Source organism: Chiloscyllium plagiosum, unplaced genomic scaffold, assembly GCF_037043375.1.
Source record: "Chiloscyllium plagiosum isolate Xiang-an unplaced genomic scaffold, Cpla_swu_hap1 HiC_scaffold_48, whole genome shotgun sequence".
NCBI classification, from domain to species: domain Eukaryota; kingdom Metazoa; phylum Chordata; class Chondrichthyes; order Orectolobiformes; family Hemiscylliidae; genus Chiloscyllium; species Chiloscyllium plagiosum.
The window spans coordinates 17452926-17475655 of NW_028270186.1; the positions used below are offsets into that span (position 1 = coordinate 17452926).

Sequence of the window (22730 nt, forward strand, 5' to 3'; positions counted from 1 at the left end):
CTATCTACCTGAGACTCTCCTTTCAATAATATGAACCTGCACTCCAAGGTCTCTTTGTTCGGCAACACTTCCCAGTGCCTTACCATGAAGTGAATAAGTCCTGCCCTGATTTGCCTTTCCAAAATGCAGCATCTCACACTTATCTAACTCAAACTCCATCTGCCACTCCTTGGCCCATTGGCCCATCTGATCAAGATCCTGTTGTAATCTGAGGTAACCCTCTTCGCTGTACGCTACACCTCCGATTTTGGTGTCATCTGCAAACTATACCTCCTGTGTTCATATCCAAATCATTAATATAAACGATGAAAAGTCGAGGACCCAGCACTGACCCTTGTGGCACTCCACTGGTCACAGGCCTCCAGTCTGAAAAACCACCCTCTGTCTTCTATCTTTGAGCCAGTTCTGTATCCAAATGGATAGTTCTCCCTGTATTCCATGAGATCTAACCTTGCTAACCAGTCTCCCATGGGGAACCTTGTCGAACGCCTTACTGAAGTCCATATAGATCACATCTATTGCTCTGCCCTCATCCATCTTCTTTGTTACTTCTTCAAAAAACTCAATCAAGTTCGTGAGACATGATTTCCCATGCACAAATTTCCCGTGATTTCCCGTGCTGACTATCCCAAATTAGTCCTTGCCTTTCCAAATGCATGTAAATCCTGTCCTAGGTAAAGAAAGAAAATCAATTTATTCTTTAAGTCTAAAAGTGAGCATTAAACAACAACCATTTACAACTCTAAGCCCCCTTTCTCTTAACTACTTATTATCTGCCTTCAACTCTCCAACAATATACTGTTCCAATAAAACACTTATTAAAATTACATTAATTTAATTTCAAAACCACACAGTGGCTGTTGTTGTCGGTGTCTGTCTTCCTGTGACTGAAGATTTCCCTGGGTCATCTCCTGTCTTTTACTGCGAAGATGTTTCATACGAAAAAGATACCTTTGATAGAGAGTGCTTTGAATGGCACTTACTCTCTATCTAACTTTCAAAATGCCTGCTTCTTTGTACCCCAAACATCGGATTGTCTCATTGGGTTGAGGTTGGCAAAAACAATAAATTCAACTCGACTGGGTTTTAGTATCATGGGGCATAATTTAGACTGATTGACTAAATTTGACTGGGTGTCAAAACAGCAACCAAAACTCAGGTATCCATTTCTCAGCCAAACGCTACATATTTTCAATTGTCCAGTACACTCTGTGACTGCTAGCTAATCATGTTCACAGGCACTTGTCAGTTCTCAGTGCAAGACATTCACTCTCTCAAAGGTTACAGTAACACACCTTCAACTTTACAACATTAACGCAAAGCTTCGCCTGTCTGTAAATTGCCAACCGGCGCTGGTCAGGGTTAGGGAGCCCCCAGGGGCTCACTGGCTCACCTTGCTTGGTGATCTGGAACCGTTTCTTGCTGCACAGCACCACCGCCTGTAACATCTCGTGGGGAGAGACGTGAGCCTTGAAGTTCCGGGGATTCCGCAGCTTCCTCATCAACTCGCCGAATCTCTGCACCAGCAGAAACATGATGTCCCCTGGCGGACGCTTGATATCCCTGTAGTTCTCCTCCTCCAGGAAATAGTTCCGCAGTGGGGGGACATTCGACAGAGCCTGAAACAGAAGCAAAAATCAGTGACAGAGGTGCAGACAAATCAGCACCATCTGGTCATCAAATTTGGAGCCCCCACTCCCCCCCCACCCCCCCGCGGCCAATGGTTCAGCTCATGCTTTAGCTTTCCAGCGTAGGCCTTCCCCTCATCCTGAAGGATGCCTTTTTACATTTCCGTACCTGCAGCACCACGTTAGCGTAGTCGTTGGCCTTGATGTTGTTCAGTCCCACAATTCCTGGCAGGTAGGTCGTCCCGTCGTAAGCCCGCGACAGCTTTGACTGCTTGTCCAGGTTCGCAATGTGCTGCTTGGTGAACGTTGGCTTCAGCACGTACTGAAACACAAAAGGGCAGACGGCAAACTCCTCGCTACTCCTCACGCTCCTTGTCAGCCAAGGCACTCCAGAAAACTCGATAGACACTCCCACGGGGAAAACACAAACTGGGCAATTTTTTTAAAGGGAAAACGACCTGCCAGTCAATCCCTCCCAAATCTCCATAGTGGATCCTCGGGGATGTAATCTAAACATTGAGAGATAACATGTTTGGTTTCTACTGCTTCACCAAATCTGACATACCATGTGGGACCAGCCGTTATTCAGTTGTACCATGGGTCTGGGACGTTCAAGAATACAGCACAGGGAACAGTTAGGGCCGCAGTAACAGGATCTCAGCAAACGTCAAAGCCTTGGAACACTAGTGCCACGTGCTTACTTACCGTGATGTCTTCAAGGGAGGAGTCAATGATTTCGTAGTTGTCTGGGAGGCAGTAGAACTTCAGCGTGTGCAGATTCAGAAAGACGTGGTGCCCGACCTGAACACTGTGAATGTTGGCGTATGACTTCAGGCCTCGCCCTGTGGACAGAAAGCGCGTACACTCAAACCCACAGCTACCCCAACATCTGCTCCACCTCAGGGCTGACAACCGCTTGCCGGTCAGCGGTTCCACCATTACCACCCAGGAGAACATCACCACGGAGCTCAGAAGCTACCCGTCAGGCAATAACTGAACAAATAAACAGCAACGCAGATAAACCGGTTAACGTTCAAAGACCAGAGGAAGTGGTGGAGGCTGGTACAATTGCAACATTTAAGAGGCATCTGGATGGGTATATGAATAGGAAGGGTTGAGAGGGACATGGGCCGGGTGCTGGCAGGTGGGACTAGATTGGGTTGAGATGTCTGGTCGGGTTGGAGCGAAGGGTCTGATTCCGTGCTGTACATCTCTCTGACCAAACATCCAAACTGGAGGCCCTGTCTGGCTCGGCTCTAAGGAGATGTCTGTCCAATTTAAACTCCCTCCTCCACACCAGGTAGTGTGCCTACTGTCGCCAGGTAAGGATCGAATCCAAGACTATTCTGAATGGACTAGCATCGCCCTACATCAGGCTGATCAGTTACGGAAAACATGACGTCCCAAAAACAAAACCGTTTCGCTTTTGCACGTTTGCCACAGATCGGGACTTCCGAGTCAGATCAGGATATGGATAAGAATTTGGGAATTGGATTCTGAACGTAAACTTGAATCTGAATCAAACTGAATGTGAAACATCCCTTACAACGGTGTGTTTAACAGAATGAGAGTAGGAGTGACACAACCCAAAGCACTCAGACCCAATATACACCGAGTAGCAATACTCACCGCCCCCTTCCGTAACGCAGACAAAATGCTCTGGAACTCCCTTTGCTCTTTGTGCTGAGTACGGAAGCACATATCTAAAAATTCTAGTATCAACCATGTCCAGACCTGAAGCCTACAAAGATTTATAAGGCTCTGGTTAGGTCACAGTACTGTGTCCTGTTGTAGAAAGGAGGTGCGTTTTGCGAGGAGATTTCCCAGAATGATTCGTGGGATGAGAGATTTTAACGACAGGGTCAGTTTGGGGGAAATTAGGGTGTCCTTCCCTGAACCAAGAGAGTTTGAGGGAAAATTTGATATCGGTGTACGAGATTATGACAGGTTGGCATAAGGTTAACAAGGGCTTTTGGCCGAATCGTCGACTTTCCTGCTCCTCGGATGCTGCCTGACATGCTGCGCTTTTCCAGCAGCACTCTGATCTAAACATAAGGTTAACAAAAAAAAGCCGGGTAAAAACAAGGACTGCAGATGTTGGAAACCAGAGTCTCGATCAGAGTGGTGCTGGAAAGGCACAGCAGGTCAGGCAGCATCCGAGGGGCAGGAAAATCGACGTTTCGGGCAAAAGCCCTTCATCAGGAATACAGGCAGAGTGCCTGCAGGGTGGAGAGATAAATGGGGGGGGGGGGGGGGGGAGAAAGTAGCATAGATTACAATAGGTGGATGGGGGTGGGGATGGAGGTGATAGGTCAGAGAGGAGGGTAATTTAGCACGGCCAATCCACCCTAACCTGCACATCCCTGAACACTATGGGTAATTTAGCACGGCCAATCCACCCTAACCTGCACATCCCTGAGCACTATGGGTAATCTAGCATGGCCAATCCACCCTAACCTGCACATCCCTGAACACTATGGGTAAGTTAGCATGGCCAATCCACCCTAACCTGCACATCCCTGAGCACTATGGGTAATCTAGCATGGCCAATCCACCCTAACCTGCACATCTTTGGACTGTGGGAGGAAACCAGAGCACCCGGAGGAAACCCACACAGACACGGGGAGAATGTGCAAACTCCAAACACAGACAGTTGCCTGAGGCGGGAATTGAACCCGGGTCCCTGGTGCTGTGAGGCAGCGGTGCTAACCACTGTGCCACCCACAATGGCAAAGAAGGCTGCATGCAGGGGTTCCCCACCCCTGTCCTAAACCTTGGGTCAGTCAAAGGATTGAGCTGGCACATTGTGGCATGATGACAAATCCCATTGTCTTTGCTCGCCTCGATAGATGGGAGACACCCGAGATATCCCAATTACCAGGATCTCAACGCTGATCGGGAAAAGCCCTCAGTTTTCAAGGGAGAGGCCCATTCTCCCCGCGTGCGGAAGGTGTCACCTTGCGCTAGTCCTGACTGGATGCTTTTGGTTTTGGATTGAAGATGCTGTACGTTGGAAGTGTTTGCTGTTTCTTTTAACGATTACCTCTTGCGATGGTTCCGAGGGCGAGGACCACGATTTGAAAGTCATCACGGAATGGGATGGGGGGGGAATGAGGCGCGGTGGCAAATCGAAGGGGGGTGGTCAGGAAACCTTCCGGATTGAGATTGCCCCAGCCGGAATTCGATCGCGGCATAAGACTTACCGAAGGGCAGTTGAAACACGTACCCGGACGTCCTCAGGTGGTCAAGCACTGGGGAGGGCCTGGTTTGTGGCCGACCCAAATGGGGAAGGCTCATGTGCAGAAGCATGTCAAGAGAGAGATTCAGAGGGGACTTACCTTGGAAGTATTTGCCACACACCAGGCAAGCATACACGTTGATGTGGGAAAGGGAGACGGAGCACAGCTTTTCAAAGTCAAAATCCAACACACTCCTGTTTACACAGAGAGAGAGAGAGAGAGAGAGAGAGAAAAGGCCATCAGGCTCTGAATGCCTTTCTCGAAATAGAATCTCACTACTCTTCATTAACATTCGCGAAACTGCCTCATGAATGACACACATCGCCCAGCCCTTACCACCCAGCCCATCGTCCAACCCTTACCACCCTCCCCTTACCACCCACTCCATCGTCCAACCCTTACCACCCTCCCCTTACCACCCACCCCATCGTCCAACCCTTACCACCCTCCCCTTACCACCCACCCCATCGTCCAACCCTTACCACCCTCCCCTTACCACCCACTCCATCGTCCAACCCTTACCACCCTCCCCTTACCACCCAGCCCATCGTCCAACCCTTACCACCCTCCCCTTACCACCCACTCCATCGTCCAACCCTTACCGCCCTCCCCTTACCACCCACCCCATCGTCCAACCCCTTCCGCCCTCCCCTTATCACCCACCCCATCGTCCAACCCTTACCGCCCTCCCCTTACCACCCACCCCATCGTCCAACCCTTACCACCCTCCCCTTACCACCCACCCCATCGTCCAACCCTTACCGCCCTCCCCATCTCCCGACCCTTACCGCCCTCCCCATCGCCCCGACCCTTACCGCCCTCCCCGTCCCCCGACCCTTACCGCCCTCCCCGTCGCCCGACCCTAACCGCCCTCCCCGTCGCCCGACCCTTACCGCCCTCCCCACCCCCCGACCCATACCGCCATCCTCATCGCCCGACCCATACCGCCCTCCTCATCGCCCGACCCTTACCGCCCTCCCCATCGCCCGACCCTTACCTCCCTCCCCATCGCCCGACCCTTACCGCCCTCCCCATCGCCCCACCCTTACCGCCATCCCCATCGGCCCAACCCTTACCGCCCACCCCATCGCCCCAACCCTTACCGCCCACCCCATCGCCCAGAACCTTACCGCCCACCCCATCGCCCAGAACCTTACCGCCCTCCCCATCACCCGACCCTTACCGCCCGCCCCATCTCCCGACCCTTACCGCCCGCCCCATCTCCCGACCCTTACCGCCCTCCCCATCCCACGACCCTTACCGCCCTCCCCATCCCCCGACCCTTACAGCCCGCCCCATCCCCCGACCCTTACCGCCCGCCCCATCGCCCGACCCTTACCGCCCTCCCCATCCCCCGACCCTTACCGCCCGCCCCATCCCCCGACCCATACCGCCCAACCCTTACCACGCTCCCCATCGCTCGACCCTTACCGCCCGCCCCATCCCCCAACCATTACTGCCCGACCCTCACCGTCCTCCCCATCCCCCGACCCTTACCGCCCTCCCCATCGCCCGACCCTTACCGCCCGCCCCATCGCCCAGACCATTACCGCCCTCCCCATCCCCCGACCCTTACCGCCCTCCCCATCGCTCAGACCCTTACTGCCCTCCCCATCCCCCGATCCCTACCGCCCTCCCCATCCCCCGACCCTTACCGCCCTCCCCATCGCTCAGACCCTTACCGCCCTCCCCATCGCTCAGACCCTTACCGCCCTCCCCATCGCTCAGACCCTTACCGCCCTCCCCATCTCCCGACCCTTACCGCCCTCCCCATCCCCCGACCCTTACCGCCCTCCCCATCGCCTGACCCTTACCTCCCTCCCCATCGCCTGACCCTTACCGCCCTCCCCATCACCCGACCCTTACCGCCCGCCCCATCTCCCGACCCTTACCGCCCGCCCCATCTCCCGACCCTTACCGCCCGCCCCATCCCCCGACCCTTAACGCCCTCCCCATCGCTCAGACCCTTACTGCCCTCCCCATCCCCCGATCCCTACCGCCCTCCCCATCCCCCGACCCTTACCGCCCTCCCCATCGCTCAGACCCTTACCGCCCTCCCCATCCCCCGACCCTTACCGCCCTCCCCATCGCTCAGACCCTTACCGCCCTCCCCATCTCCCGACCCTTACCGCCCTCCCCATCTCCCGACCCTTACCGCCCTCCCCATCTCCCGACCCTTACCGCCCTCCCCATCTCCCGATCCCTACCGCCCTCCCCATCTCCCGACCCTTACCGCCCTCCCCGTCGCCCGACCCTAACCGCCCTCCCCGTCCCCCGACCCTTACCGCCCTCCCCACCCCCCGACCCATACCGCCCTCCCAATCGCCCGCCCCATCGCCCAGACCATTACCGCCCTCCCCATCCCCCGACCCTTACCGCCCTCCCCATCTCCCGACCCTTACCGCCCTCCCCATCTCCCGATCCCTACCGCCCTCCCCATCTCCCGACCCTTACCGCCCTCCCCGTCGCCCGACCCTAACCGCCCTCCCGTCTCCCGACCCTTACCGCCCTCCCCACCCCCCGACCCATACCGCCCTCCCCACCCCCCGACCCATACCGCCCTCCTCATCGCCCGACCCTTACCGCCCTCCCCATCGCCCGACCCTTACCTCCCTCCCCATCGCCCGACCCTTACCGCCCTCCCCATCGCCCCACCCTTACCGCCATCCCCATCGGCCCAACCCTTACCGCCCACCCCATCGCCCCAACCCTTACCGCCCACCCCATCGCCCAGAACCTTACCGCCCACCCCATCGCCCAGAACCTTACCGCCCTCCCCATCACCCGACCCTTACCGCCCGCCCCATCTCCCGACCCTTACCGCCCGCCCCATCTCCCGACCCTTACCGCCCGCCCCATCCCACGACCCTTACCGCCCGCCCCATCCCACGACCCTTACAGCCCGCCCCATGCCCCGACCCTTACCGCACGCCCCATCGCCCGACCCTTACCGCCCTCCCCATCCCCCGACCCTTACCGCCCGCCCCATCCCCCGACCCATACCGCCCAACCCTTACCACGCTCCCCATCGCTCGACCCTTACCGCCCGCCCCATCCCCCAACCATTACCGCCCGACCCTCACCGTCCTCCCCATCCCCCAACCCTTACCGCCCTGCCCATCGCCCCACCCTTACCGCCCTCCCCATCCCCCGACCCTTACCGCCCTCCCCATCGCCCAGACCATTACCGCCCTCCCCATCCCCCGACCCTTACCGCCCTCCCCATCGCTCAGACCCTTACTGCCCTCCCCATCCCCCGATCCCTACCGCCCTCCCCATCCCCCGACCCTTACCGCCCTCCCCATCGCTCAGACCCTTACCGCCCTCCCCATCCCCCGACCCTTACCGCCCTCCCCATCGCTCAGACCCTTACCGCCCTCCCCATCTCCCGACCCTTACCGCCCTCCCCATCTCCCGACCCTTACCGCCCTCCCCATCTCCCGACCCTTACCGCCCTCCCCATCGCCCCGACCCTTACCGCCCCCCCCGTCCCCCGACCCTTACCGCCCTCCCCATCGCCCGACCCTAACCGCCCTCCCCATCTCCCGACCCTTACCGCCCTCCCCACCGCCCGACCCTTACCGCCCTCCCCATCCCCCGACCCTTACAGCCCGCCCCATCCCCCGACCCTTACCGCCCGCCCCATCGCCCGACCCTTACCGCCCTCCCCATCCCCCGACCCTTACCGCCCGCCCCATCCCCTGACCCATACCGCCCGACCCTCACCGTCCTCCCCATCCCCCGACCCTTACCGCCCTCCCCATCGCCCCACCCTTACCGCCCTCCCCATCGCCCGACCCTTACCGCCCTCCCCATCGCCCGACCCTTACCGCCCTCCCCATCGCCCGACCCTTACCGCCCGCCACATCGCCCGACCCTTACCGCCCTCCCCATCGCATGACCCTTACCACCCTCCCCATCCCCCGACCCTTATCGCCCACCCAATCGCCCGACCCTTACCGCCCGCCCCATCGCCCGACCCTTACCGCCCTCCCCATCGCCCGACCCTTACCGCCCTCCCCATCCCCCGACGCTTACCGCCCGACCCTTACCGCCCTCCCCATCGCCCGGCCCTTACCGCCCTCCCCATCGCCCGGCCCTTACCGCCCTCCCCATCGCCCGGCCCTTACCGCCCTCCCCATCGCCCGGCCCTTACCGCCCTCCCCATCGCCCGGCCCTTACCGCCCTCCCCATCGCCCGGCCCTTACCGCCCTCCCCATCGCCCGGCCCTTACCGCCCTCCCCATCGCCCGGCCCTTACCGCCCTCCCCATCGCCCGGCCCTTACCGCCCTCCCCATCGCCCGGCCCTTACCGCCCTCCCCATCGCCCGGCCCTTACCGCCCTCCCCATCGCCCGGCCCTTACCGCCCTCCCCATCCCCTGCCCCTTACCGGCCTCCCCATCCCCCGACCCTTACCGCCCTCCCCATTCCCTGACCCTTACCGCCCGCCCCATCCACCGACCCTTACCACCCACCCCATCGCCCAGACCCTTACCGCCCTCCCCATCCCCCGACCCTTACCGCCCGCCCCATCGCCCAGACCCTTACCGCCCTCCCCATCGCCCGACCCTTACCGCCCTCCCCATCGCCCGACCCTTACCGCCCTCCCCATCGCCCGACCCTTACCGCCCGCCACATCGCCCGACCCTTACCGCCCTCCCCATCGCATGACCCTTACCACCCTCCCCATCCCCCGACCCTTACCGCCCACCCAATCGCCCGACCCTTACCGCCCTCCCCATCGCCCGACCCTTACCGCCCTCCCCATCGCCCGACCCTTACCGCCCTCCCCATCCCCCGACGCTTACCGCCCGACCCTTACCGCCCTCCCCATCGCCCGACCCTTACCGCCCTCCCCATCGCCCGACCCTTACCGCCCTCCCCATCGCCCGGCCCATACCGCCCTCCCCATCGCCCGGCCCTTACCGCCCTCCCCATCGCCCGGCCCTTACCGCCCTCCCCATCGCCCGGCCCTTACCGCCCTCCCCATCGCCCGGCCCTTACCGCCCTCCCCATCGCCCGGCCCTTACCGCCCTCCCCATCGCCCGGCCCTTACCGCCCTCCCCATCCCCTGCCCATTACCGGCCTCCCCATCCCCCGACCCTTACCGCCCTCCCCATTCCCTGACCCTTACCGCCCGCCCCATCCACCGACCCTTACCACCCACCCCATCGCCCAGACCCTTACCGCCCTCCCCATCCCCCGACCCTTACCGCCCGCCCCATCGCCCAGACCCTTACCGCCCTCCCCATCGCCCGACCCTTACCGCCCGCCCCATCGCCCAGACCCTTACCGCCCTCCCCATCCCCCGACCCTTACCGCCCTCCCCATCGCTCAGACCCTTACTGCCCTCCCCATCCCCCGATCCCTACCGCCCTCCCCATCCCCCGACCCTTACCGCCCTCCCCATCGCTCAGACCCTTACCGCCCTCCCCATCCCCCGACCCTTACCGCCCTCCCCATCGCTCAGACCCTTACCGCCCTCCCCATCTCCCGACCCTTACCGCCCTCCCCATCTCCCGACCCTTACCGCCCTCCCCATCGCATGACCCTTACCGCCCTCCCCATCCCCCGACCCTTACCGCCCACCCCATCGCCCGACCCTTACCGCCCTCCCCATCGCCCGACCCTTACCGCCCTCCCCATCGCCCGGCCCTTACCGCCCTCCCCATCGCCCGGCCCTTACCGCCCTCCCCATCGCCCGGCCCTTACCGCCCTCCCCATCCCCTGCCCCTTACCGGCCTCCCCATCCCCCGACCCTTACCGCCCTCCCCATTCCCTGACCCTTACCGCCCGCCCCATCCACCGACCCTTACCACCCACCCCATCGCCCAGACCCTTACCGCCCTCCCCATCCCCCGACCCTTACCGCCCGCCCCATCGCCCAGACCCTTACCGCCCGCCCCATCGCCCGACCCTTACCGCCCTCCCCATCCCCCAACCATTACCGCCCGACCCTCACCGTCCTCCCCATCCCCCGACACTTACCGCCCTCCCCATCCCCCGACCCTTACCGCCCTCCCCATCGCCCGACCCTTACCGCCCTCCCCATCGCCCGGCACTTACCGCCCTCCCCATCGCCCGGCCCTTACCGCCCTCCCCATCGCCCGGCCCTTACCGCCCTCCCCATCGCCCGGCCCTTACCGCCCTCCCCATCGCCCGGCCCTTACCGCCCTCCCCATCGCCCGGCCCTTACCGCCCTCCCCATTCCCCCGACCCTTACCGCCCTCCCCATCCCCCGACCCTTACCGCCCTCCCCATCCCCCGACCCTTACCGCCCTCCCCATCGCCCGACCCTTACCGCGCTCCCCATCGCCCGACCCTTACCGCCCTCCCCATCCCCTGACCCTTACCGCCCTCCCCATCGCCCGACCCTTACCGCCTGCCCCATCCCACGACCCTTACCGCCCGACCCTTACCGCCCACCCCATCCCCCGACCCTTACAGCCCTCCCCATCGCATGACCCTTACCGCCCTCCCCATCGCATGACCCTTACCGCCCTCCCCATCGCATGACCCTTACCGCCCTCCCCATCCCCTGACCCTTACCGCCCTCCCCATCCCCTGACCCTTACCGCCCTCCCCATCGCCCGACCCTTACCGCCCGCCCCATTCCCCGACCCTTACCGCCCGACCCATCCCCCGACCCTTATCGCCCGACCCTTACCGCCCGACACTTACTGCCCTCCCCATCCCCCGACCCTTACCGCCCTCCCCATCGCCCGGCCCTTACCGCCCTCCCCATCCCCCGACCCTTACCACCCGCCCCATCCCCCGACCCTTACCGCCCGACACTTACTGCCCTCCCCATCCCCCGACCCTTACCGCCCTCCCCATCCCCCGACCCTTACCACCCGCCCCATCCCCCAAACCTTACCGCCCTCCCCATCCCCCGACCCTTACCGCCCACCCCATCCCCCGACCCTTACCGTCCTCCCCATCCCCCGACCCTTACCGCACTCCCCATCGCCCGACCCTTACCGCACTCCCCATCGCCCGACCCTTACCGCCCTCCCCATCCCCCGACCCTTACCGCCCGCCCCAGCCCCCGACCCTTACCGCCGCCCCAGCCCCCGACCCTTACCGCCCTCCCCATCCCCCGACCCTTACCGCCCTCCCCATCCCCCGACCCTTACAGCCCGCCCCATCCCACGATCCTTACCGCCCTCCCCATCCCCCGACCCTTACCGCCCTCCCCATCCCCCGACCCTTACCGCCCTCCCCATCGCCCGACCCTTACCGCCCTCCCCATCGCCCGACCCTTACCGCCCTCCCCATCCCCCAACCATTACCGCCCGACCCTCACCGTCCTCCCCATCCCCCGACACTTACCGCCCTCCCCATCCCCCGACCCTTACCGCCCGGCCCTTACCGCCCTCCCCATCGCCCGGCCCTTACCGCCCTCCCCATCGCCCGGCCCTTACCGCCCTCCCCATCGCCCGGCCCTTACCGCCCTCCCCATCGCCCGGCCCTTACCGCCCTCCCCATCGCCCGGCCCTTACCGCCCTCCCCATCGCCCGGCCCTTACCGCCCTCCCCATCGCCCGGCCCTTACCGCCCGCACCATTCCCCCGACCCTTACCGCCCTCCCCATCCCCTGACCCTTACCGCCCTCCCCATCGCCCGACCCTTACCGCCCGCCCCATCCCCCGACCCATCCCCCGACCCTTATCGCCCGACCCTTACCGCCCGACACTTACTGCCCTCCCCATCCCCCGACCCTTACCGCACTCCCCATCCCCCGAACCTTACCGCCCGCCCCATCCCCCGACCCTTACCGCCCGCCCCATCCCCCGACCCTTACCGCCCGCCCCATCCCCCGACCCTTACCGCCCGCCCCATCCCCCGACCCTTACCGCCCGCCCCATCCCCCGACCCTTACCGCCCGCCCCATCCCCCGACCCTTACCGCCCGCCCCATCCCCCGACCCTTACCGCCCGCCCCATCCCCCGACCCTTACCGCCCGCCCCATCCCCCGACCCTTACCGCCCGCCCCATCGCCCGACCCTTACCGCCCTCCCCATCGCCCGACCCTTACCGCCCTCCCCATCGCCCGACCCTTACCGCCCTCCCCATCGCCCGACCCTTACCGCCCTCCCCATCCCCCAACCATTACCGCCCGACCCTCACCGTCCTCCCCATCCCCCGACCCTTACCGCCCGGCCCTTACCGCCCTCCCCATCGCCCGGCCCTTACCGCCCTCCCCATCGCCCGGCCCTTACCGCCCTCCCCATCGCCCGGCCCTTACCGCCCTCCCCATCGCCCGGCCCTTACCGCCCTCCCCATCGCCCGGCCCTTACCGCCCGCACCATTCCCCCGACCCTTACCGCCCGCACCATTCCCCCGACCCTTACCGCCCTCCCCATCCCCTGACCCTTACCGCCCTCCCCATCGCCCGACCCTTACCGCCCGTCCCATCCCCCGACCCTTACCGCCCGACCCATCCCCCGACCCTTATCGCCCGACCCTTACCGCCCGACACTTACTGCCCTCCCCATCCCCCGACCCTTACCGCCCTCCCCATCGCCCGGCCCTTACCGCCCTCCCCATCCCCCGACCCTTACCACCCGCCCCATCGCCCGGCCCTTACCGCCCTCCCCATCGCCCGGCCCTTACCGCCCTCCCCATCGCCCGACCCTTACCGCCCTCCCCATCCCCCGACCCTTACCGCCCTCCCCATCGCTCAGACCCTTACCGCCCTCCCCATCCCCCGACCCTTACCGCCCTCCCCATCCCCTGACCCTTACCGCCCTCCCCATCGCCCAGACCCTTACCGCCCGACCCATCCCCCGACCCTTACCGCCCGACCCATCCCCCGACCCTTACCGCCCGACCCATCCCCCGACCCTTACCGCCCTCCCCATCCCCCGACCCTTACCGCCCTCCCCATCGTCCGACCCTTACCGCCCTCCCCATCGCCCGACCCTTACCGCCCGACACTTACTGCCCTCCCCATCCCCCGACCCTTACCGCCCTCCCCATCCCCCGACCCTTACCGCCCGACACTTACCGCCCTCCCCATCCCCCGACCCTTACCGCCCTCCCCATCCCCCGACCCTTACCGCCCTCCCCATCCCCCGACCCTTACCACTCGCCCCATCCCCCGACCCTTACCGCCCTCCCCATCCCCCGACCCTTACCGTCCTCCCCATCCCCCAACCCTTACCGCCCTCCCCATCGCCCCAACCCTTACGGCCCTCCCCATCGCCCAGAACCTTACCGCCCGACCCATCCCCCGACCCTTGCTGCCCGACCCATCCCCCGACCCTTACCGCCCGACCCATCCCCCGACCCTTACCGCCCGACCCATCCCCCGACCCTTACCGCCCAACCCATCGTCCGACCCTTACCGTCTCCCCATCGCCCGACCCTTACCGCCCGACCCTTACCGTCCTCCCCATCCCCCGACCCTTACCGCCCTCCCCATCGCCGGACCCTTACCGCCCTCCCCATCCCCCGACCCTTACCGCCCTCCCCATCCCCCGACCCTTACCGCCCGCCCCAGCCCCCGACCCTTACCGCCCTCCCCAGCCCCCGACCCTTACCGCCCTCCCCATCCCCCGACCCTTACAGCCCGCCCCATCCCACGATCCTTACCGCCCTCCCCATCCCCCGACCCTTACTGCCCTCCCCATCCCCCGACCCTTACCGCCCGCCCCATCCCCCGACCCTTACCGCCCTCCCCATCCCCCGACCCTTACCGCCCGCCCGACCCTTACCGCCCGCCCCATCCCCGACCCTTACCGCCCGCCCGACCCTTACCGCCCGCCCCATCCCCCGACCCTTACCGCCCGCCCCATCCCCCGACCCTTACCGCCCGCCCCATCCCCCGACCCTTACCGCCCTCCCCATCCCCCGACCCTTACCGCCCGCCCCATCCCCCGACCCTTACCGCCCTCCCCATCCCCCGACCCTTACCGCCCTCCCCATCCCCCGACCCTTACCGCCCTCCCCATCCCCCGACCCTTACCGCCCTCCCCATCTCCCGACCCTTACCGCCCTCCCCATCCCCCGACCCTTACCGCCCTCCCCTTACCGCCCTCCCCATCCCCCGACTCTTACCGCCCCCCCGACCCTTACCGCCCTCCCCATCTCCCGACCCTTACCGCCCCCCCGACCCTTACCGCCCCCCCGACCCTTACCCTTACCGCCCCCCCGACCCTTATCGCCCTCCCCATCCCCCGACCCTTATCGCCCTCCCCATCCCCCGACCCTTATCGCCCTCCCCATCCCCCGACCCTTACCGCCCTCCCCATCCCCCCGACCCTTACCGCCCTCCCCATCCCCCCGACCCTTAATGCCCGCCCCATCGCCAAACCCTTGCCACCCACCACCCGGAGGAAGAACGCCTCATCATCCGCCTTGGGACCCTCCAACCACATGGGGTCAATGTGGACTCTACCAGTTTCTTCAATTCCTTTTCCCCCACCTTATCCCCGATCCAACCTTCCAACTTGGTCCCTAAAAAGCAACGGACTCCGGGCTGACTGCAGCTTTCAGAAGCGAACTGGCCGCGGAATACTGGTTGGTAAGGATCAGGCCGAATCGAACAGAGTAGCAGAACGTGCTCAAGGGGCTGCATAACCCTGATGTTCACTGCCCGACATTGTATCGGTCTGATCCTCCGAGCAGACTGGCCTGCTGTACCAGCGAGCCTCTGCACCTACTTTCACAGCCATCCCCACAGACTGACAGATGGGGAGCCCCGCAGTCTGGACAGCGGAGTGATTTTCATCTAGCCCAATCAAATCAAGAGAGGGAAGGGATGTGCATTCCTACGACCCAGCATATTTACCGAATCTTCCAGCTGGGAAGAACACTCTCTGTTTTATACAAGACACGTTAAACCCCCCCCAACGTTGGGTCACGCTCACCGATTGATCGTGTCCAGATAGGGACAGTGCCTGCTTCGGTCATCCTCCTCTTCCTGAGGGTGTAATCTCGCGATCTTGGAGGCTACAACACAGAAAGGCAAAGGACGGACACTGTTAATATGCACCTCCTTGGGACACTGTCTCGCAGCCCACTGCTAAATCGAGCGAAGTCGAACGGGGCAGGCAATTAGCGCAAGGGACAACAAGGTGAGTTGATTTGTGGGAGACCCATCGAACGATGCCACGGGATCACAGAAACCAGGAGGGGGAGTAGGCCGTTCAACTCTCCGAGTCTGCTTCCTGCCCACGTCGGCAACTTTCAGAATAACTTTAAGCGTCAAAATTAAGTGATTCACTCACTTGGGGGAGGTTAAGGGATGCGCAGGGAGCAGACCGGGCCTGAACGAGACGTAGACCGAGTGTCCGGTAGGCGCAAGAACGAAAATGGGTTCTGAAACTTGGGTCGCTTGTCTCCGGCCCAACTTGGCTATCGTTAATAGCAGGTTTTATTAATTGTAAAAATTAAATCATTAGTGGTTAATCACGATGGGCAGGGCAGCTGCAGTAGGCAGGAGGCGGTTGATGCCAGTACAATCAGTCACTGCAGCCTGAGGATTTTCAGCTTCGAGTCGATGAGCTGGAGGCTGAGCTACAGATACAGCAGGGTTGGTGTAAGCTCCTTACAGAAGGCAGGCATAACCCCGTGGGGTTGACTCACCGGATTTAACAAAACCGGAAAAATGTGAGCAGGTAAGGTGGCATTGTGATACAGGGAGCCATTCAAGTCTGCCGGACGTAAATAGGAATGCTGGGGCAGTACAGTCAGGGTAGTCTGCAATTAGAGTCCAGAAGACTGCACTGCATTGCCTACTGCCAGGGTCAGGACGCCTGATCAGAGCTGGAGAGGCATTTGTAATGGTAGGAGCAGGGATCCAATTGGTGTGACTCACACGGGTAACAAGACAGTAGCATGACTAGGGAAGGGGACGACGACCAGCTAGGGACTCGATTAGAAATCAGAACCTCAAAAGTATTAAGTCGAGGTTACCTGAGCCATGAGCAAATTGGCATAGGGCTAAGATTAGTGTGATAAAGGTGTGGCTTCAAGATCTACGTAGGAGAAGCAGGTTATTAGAGGGGTAAGGTGACAAGCAGGGTAGCTATTTGGGTAATGATGATCAGCGTGTGGTAAGAAGGCAGAACATGGGTGGCACCGCTGCCTCACAGCACCAGGGACCCCGGTTCGATTCCAGCCTCGGGGCGACTGTCTGTGTGGAGTTTGCACATTCTCCTCGTGTCTGTGTGGGTTTCCTCCCACAGTCCAACAATGTGCAAGCCAGGTGAATTGGCTAAAGTGCTTTAGTCAGGGGTAAATATAGGGTAGGGGAATGGGTCTGGGTGGGTTACTCTGCGGAGGGTCAGAGTGGACCCGTTGGGCCAAATGGCCTGTTTCTGGACTGTAGTAAATCTAATCTAATATGAAGCTCAAAGTGCACCAAGCAACGGTACACCAAATAACAGCGTATGTAATGACTAATGAAGCCAAGCGAAGCATCACTCTGAATGTACCAACACCACCACCATTAGTCACTCTCTGCAAGCCAACAGCCCTACACCTGATACAACCTCTACCCGCCTCACCCCCCCCACCCCTCGACTGTGCCAGGTGGCACCATGGTACTGCAAATACATCAAATGCACTGCCCCACCAACTCAGCTGGCATCCTGACATGTGCCAACAACCCTCCCTGAGCTGGACGGCACCATGAACTGCGCCTACGACCCTCCCCCGAAGCGAGGGGGCACTGCGACCTGTGCCAACAATCTCTCACAAGCCAGTTGGCACTGCAAGCGGTGCTAACAACTCTTCCCATGCTAGATGGCATGGCAATCTGTGTCAGGTGGTACTGCGACGTGCCCCTAAAACTCTCCATGAGCTGGATGACACTGAAAGCTGCACTATCTACACTTCCTGAGTCAGGAAGGCATTGCAAACTTTGCCAAAAAAACCTCCCTGAGTCAGGGAGGGCACCGCAAGCTGTACCAACAAACCCTGACAAGCTGGAAGGGGTGGGAGGGGGGGGCACCGTGAGCTGTGCTAACAAATCCTGCTTAGCCATTGGGTGGGGGGGGCAACATGAGCTGTGCCAACAAACCCTGCTTAGCCAATAGGGAGGCAACTTGAGCTGTGCCAACAAACCCTGCTTAGCCAATGGGGGTGCACCACGTGTTGTGCCAACAAACCCTGCAGAGCCAATGTGGGGGAGGGGGTGCAACGTGAGCTGTGCCACCAACTCCTGCTGAGCCAATGTGGGAGGGGGAGCTGTGGCCAACAAACCCAGCCGAGCCAATGTGGGAGGGGGAGTTGTGCCAACAAACCCTGCTCAGCCAATGTGGGAGGAGGGTGAGCTGTACGAACAAACCCTGCTGAGCTGGGGGGGGGGGGAGCACCATGAGCTGTGCCAAAAAACCCTGCTCAGCAAATGGGGGGGGGGGGGGGGGGGGGAGGCAACATCAGCTGTGCCAACAAACCCTGCTCAGCCAATGGGGGGCACCATGAGCTGCGCCAACAAACCATGCTCAGCCAATGGGGGGGCACCATGAGCTGTGCCAACAAACTCTGCTCAGCCAATGGGGGGGCACCATGAGCTGTGCCAACAAACTCTGCTCAGCCAATGGGGCAGGCACCATGAGCTGTGCCAACAAACCCTGCTTAGCCAATGGGGGCACCATGAGCTGTGCCAACAAACCCTGCTCAGCCAATGGGGGGGCACCATGAGCTGTGCCAACAAACCCTGCTCAGCCAATGGGGGGGTACCATGAGCTGTGCCAACAAACCCTGCTCAGCCAATGGGGCAGGCACCATGAGCTGTGCCAACAAACCCTGCTCAGCCAATGTGGGGGGCACCATGAGCTGTGCCAACAAACCCTGCTCAGCCAATGGGGGCACCATGAGCTGTGCCAACAAATCCTGCTCAGCCAATGGGGGAGGGGCACCATGAGCTGTGCCAACAAACCCTGCTCAGCCAATGGGGCAGGCACCATGAGCTGTGCCAACAAACCCTGCTCAGCCAATGGGGGAGGGGCACCATGAGCTGTGCCAACAAACCCTGCTCAGCCAATGGGGGGGCACCATGGGCTGTGCCAACAAACCCTGCTCAGCCAATGGGGGGGCACCATGAGCTGTGCCAACAAACCCTGCTCAGCCAATGGGGCAGGCACCATGAGCTGTGCCAACAAACCCTGCTCAGTCAATGTGGGGGCACCATGAGCTGTGCCAACAAACCCTGCTCAGCCAATGGGGGGGCACAATGAGCTGTGCCAACAAACCCTGCTCAGCCAATGGGGGGGCACCATGAGCTGTGCCAACAAACCCTGCTCAGCCAATGGGGGAGCACCATGAGCTGTGCCAACAAACCCTGCTCAGCCAATGGGGGGGCACCATGAGCTGAGCCAACAAACCCTGCTCAGCCAATGGGGGAGGGGCACCATGAGCTGTGCCAACAAACCCTGCTCAGCCAATGGGGGGGCACCATGAGCTGTGCCAACAAACCCTGCTCAGCCAATGGGGGAGCACCATGAGCTGTGCCAACAAACCCTGCTCAGCCAATGGGGGGGGCACCATGAGCTGAGTCAACAAACCCTGCTCAGCCAATGGGGGAGGGGCACCATGAGCTGAGCCAACAAACCCTGCTCAGCCAATGGGGGAGGGGCACCATGAGCTGTGCCAACAAACCCTGCTCAGCCAATGGGGGAGGGGCACCATGAGCTGAGCCAACAAACCCTGCTCAGCCAATGGGGGAGGGGCACCATGAGCTGTGCCAACAAACCCTGCTCAGCCAATGGGGGAGGGGCACCATGAGCTGAGCCAACAAACCCTGCTCAGCCAATGGGGGAGGGGCACCATGAGCTGTGCCAACAAACCCTGCTCAGCCAATGGGGGGGCACCATGAGCTGTGCCCACAAACCCTGCTCAGCCAATGGGGGGGCACCATGAGCTGTGCCAACAAACCCTGCGGTGCTGCCCCCCCCCGGATCAGAGGAACTTTCTAGAAGTTGTTTTTTGGGGGGTGCGCTACAAGGAATGCACGGCCCTTTCTCTTCCCCCCCTCCCATCACCCCAGCCCCCGGGGGTACCTGGCTCCCAGTCCCCCTCGTCCCCGCTCTCCGCCTCCAGCTTCACCGCCGCCATCACCAACCGTCTCCCCCACCTCCCGCACGATGGCCGACCAGCCCGCTTTCCCGGAGTTACCCACAGCACACCACCAGCCCAGCCTCACAGCTCCTCCCCCTCCACTTCCCCAGCTCCTCCCCCTCCACTTCCCCAGCTCCTCCCCCTCCACTTCCCCAGCTCCTCCCCCTCCACTTCCCCAGCCCCTCCCCCTCCACTTCCCCAGCCCCTCCCCCTCCACTTCCCCAGCTCCTCCCCCTCCACTTCCCCAGCTCCTCCCCCTCCACTTCCCCAGCTCCTCCCCCCTCCACTTCCCCAGCTCCTCCCCCTCCACTACCCCAGCTCCCCCCTCCACTTCCCCAGCTCCTCCCCCTCCACTTCCCCAGCTCCTCCCCCTCCACTTCCCCAGCTCCTCCCCCTCCACTTCCCCAGCTCCTCCCCCTCCACTTCCCCAGCTCCTCCCCACTCCACTACCCCAGCTCCTCCCCCCACTACCCCAGCCCCCCCCCTCCACTTCCCCAGCTCCTCCCCCAAACTACCCCAGCCCCCCCTCCACTTCCCCAGCCCCTCCCCCTCCACTTCCCCAGCTCCTCCCCCTCCAATTCCCCAGCCCCTCCCCCTCCACTTCCCCAGCTCCTCCCCCACCCCCACATCCCCAGCTCCTCCCCCTCCACTTACCCAGCTCCTCCCCCCACTCACCCAGCTCCTCCCCCCTCCTCTACCCCAGCTCCTCCCCCCAACTTCCCCAGCTCCTCCCCCCACTTCCCCAGCTCCTCCCACTCACTTCCCCAGCTCCTCCCCCTCCACTTCCCCAGCTCCTCCCCCCTCCACTTCCCCAGCTCCTCCCCCTCCACTACCCCAGCCCCTCCCCCTCCACTACCCCAGCCCCTCCCCCTCCACTACCCCAGCCCCTCCCCTCCACTACCCCAGCCCCTCCCCCTCCACTACCCCAGCCCCTCCCCCTCCACTACCCCAGCCCCTCCCCCTCCACTACCCCAGCCCCTCCCCCTCCACTACCCCAGCCCCTCCCCCTCCCCCCACTTCCCCAGCTCCTCCTCCACCTCCCCCCAATTTCCCTCGCTCCTCCCCTCCCCCAGTTCCTCCCCCCACTTCCCCAGCTCATCCCCCTCCCACTTCCCCAGCTCCTCCCTCCCACTTCCCCAGCTCAACCCCCTCCCCACTTCCCCAGCTCCTCCCCCCTTCCCAGCTCCTCCCCCCACTTCCCCAGCTCATTTCTCCTTTCCATCCGTTTGAAGTTTAAAAAAAAATCACACCACACCAGGATTATGGTCAAACAGGGTTTAATTGGAAGCCCTGATGAAGGGGCGTCGCTCCGAAAGACAGTGCTTCCAAATAAACCTGTTGGACTATAATCCTGGTGTGGTGTGAGTTTTAACTTTGTGCACCCCCAGTCCAACACCGGCTCCTCCACATACTACCATCGGTGTAAGAAATCAATTGAAAAGAAAGTGCTGCCCACCCCCAAAAACCTCTTTAAATATATATTCACCCAAGTCTAAAGTAGATCGAGAAATTGTGGAAAAATATCACCCCTCCATCGCCTCCCTTTAGGTCACATTCTCCAAACACTTTTGAGTGAAATTAAAGCGTTACGAGTTAAAACAAAATGCTGAGACTCTGCTCCTGGGGTGGTTGGGAGAAAACCTAATGACTTACTATTCTCGTTCCCCAAGGGTTTTGCTTTTCCACATAACAGGTTTCTGAAATAAATGGACCAGCTCCTGGTTGTGATGTGGGGTTTCTGGCTTGAGCGTGGCCGAGTTTCTCAGTAGAATTATTTCTGCTCTGCCCATGGAGACTTAAAACGTGGGCAGGCCAGGCGTAAGTAGCAGTCACAAAGTTGAACCAGGGGACGTGCGCTCACAAGAGAGGTCCATTGTCGCAAGATTTTGCCCCATAGTCATCATTTTGGAAAGGCAAATCAGGGCAGGACTTATACACTTCATGGTGAGAAATCGCACAACACCAGGGCTATAGTCCAACAGGTTTATTTGAAAGCACTGTCTTTCGGAGTGCTGCTCCTTCATCAGGTGGTTGTGGAGTATAAGATCAGAATTTATAGCAAAAGTTTACAGTATGATGTAACTGAAATTATGTGTTGAAAAAGACCTGGATTGTTTGTTAAGCCTCTCATCTTTTAGAATGACCGTGCTGTTTTCAGTTGTCAACAGTACGGTCCTGGGGAGTGGTTCAACTGTCACTACTAACTGGTGGAAACAGGTGGTACCTAGTGTGGAAACAGGCCCTTCGGCCCAACAAGTCCACACCGACCCTCCGGAGAGAAACCCACCGCCTGTATTTGCCCCTGACTAATCCACCTCACACTACGGGCAATTTAGCACGGCCAATCCACCCTAAACTGCACATCTTCGGACTGTGGGAGGAAACCGGAGCACCCAGAGGAAACCCACGCAGACACGGGGAGAATGTGCAAACTCCACACAGACAGTTGCCCGAGGCGGGAATTGAACCCGGGTCCCTGACGCTGTGAGGCAGCAGTGCTAACCACCGAGCCACTGTGCCGCCCTCAATAAGAAGAGTAAAAATATATAACTGAAAGAGTCCGTTGTTTCCACCATGAATCCTGACAAAGGTCAGAGGTCACACAACGCCAGGTTCAAGACCAACAGGTTTATTTGAAACCACAAGCTTTTGTAGCGCTGCTCCTATGTCACAGTCTGACACCGTGCTGACAGAGTACATTGGTACTCGGGTTAAAAAGAGAACAAGATTTACATTCAAATGGCATCTTTCACCGTCTCAGGATGTCCCCCGATGCTTTAAAATGAACAAGGTAC

The 22730-nt window shown here is 61.4% G+C and overlaps 1 protein-coding gene across 1 annotated transcript; it reads right to left on the reverse strand.

Annotated features, from left to right (window-relative positions):
- Positions 1–1274: 1274 nt before the first annotated feature.
- usp39 (ubiquitin specific peptidase 39) lies at positions 1275–19947 on the reverse strand. The gene is made up of 6 exons (XM_087984305.1): positions 19878–19947; positions 15741–15822; positions 4967–5061; positions 2334–2470; positions 1798–1950; positions 1275–1619 (listed from the first exon to the last, which is right to left on the reverse strand). Exons 1-6 carry the CDS (start codon positions 19930–19932, stop codon positions 1275–1277), a joined length of 867 nt encoding a protein of 288 aa, XP_087840431.1. The 5' UTR covers positions 19933–19947.
- Positions 19948–22730: the final 2783 nt, after the last annotated feature.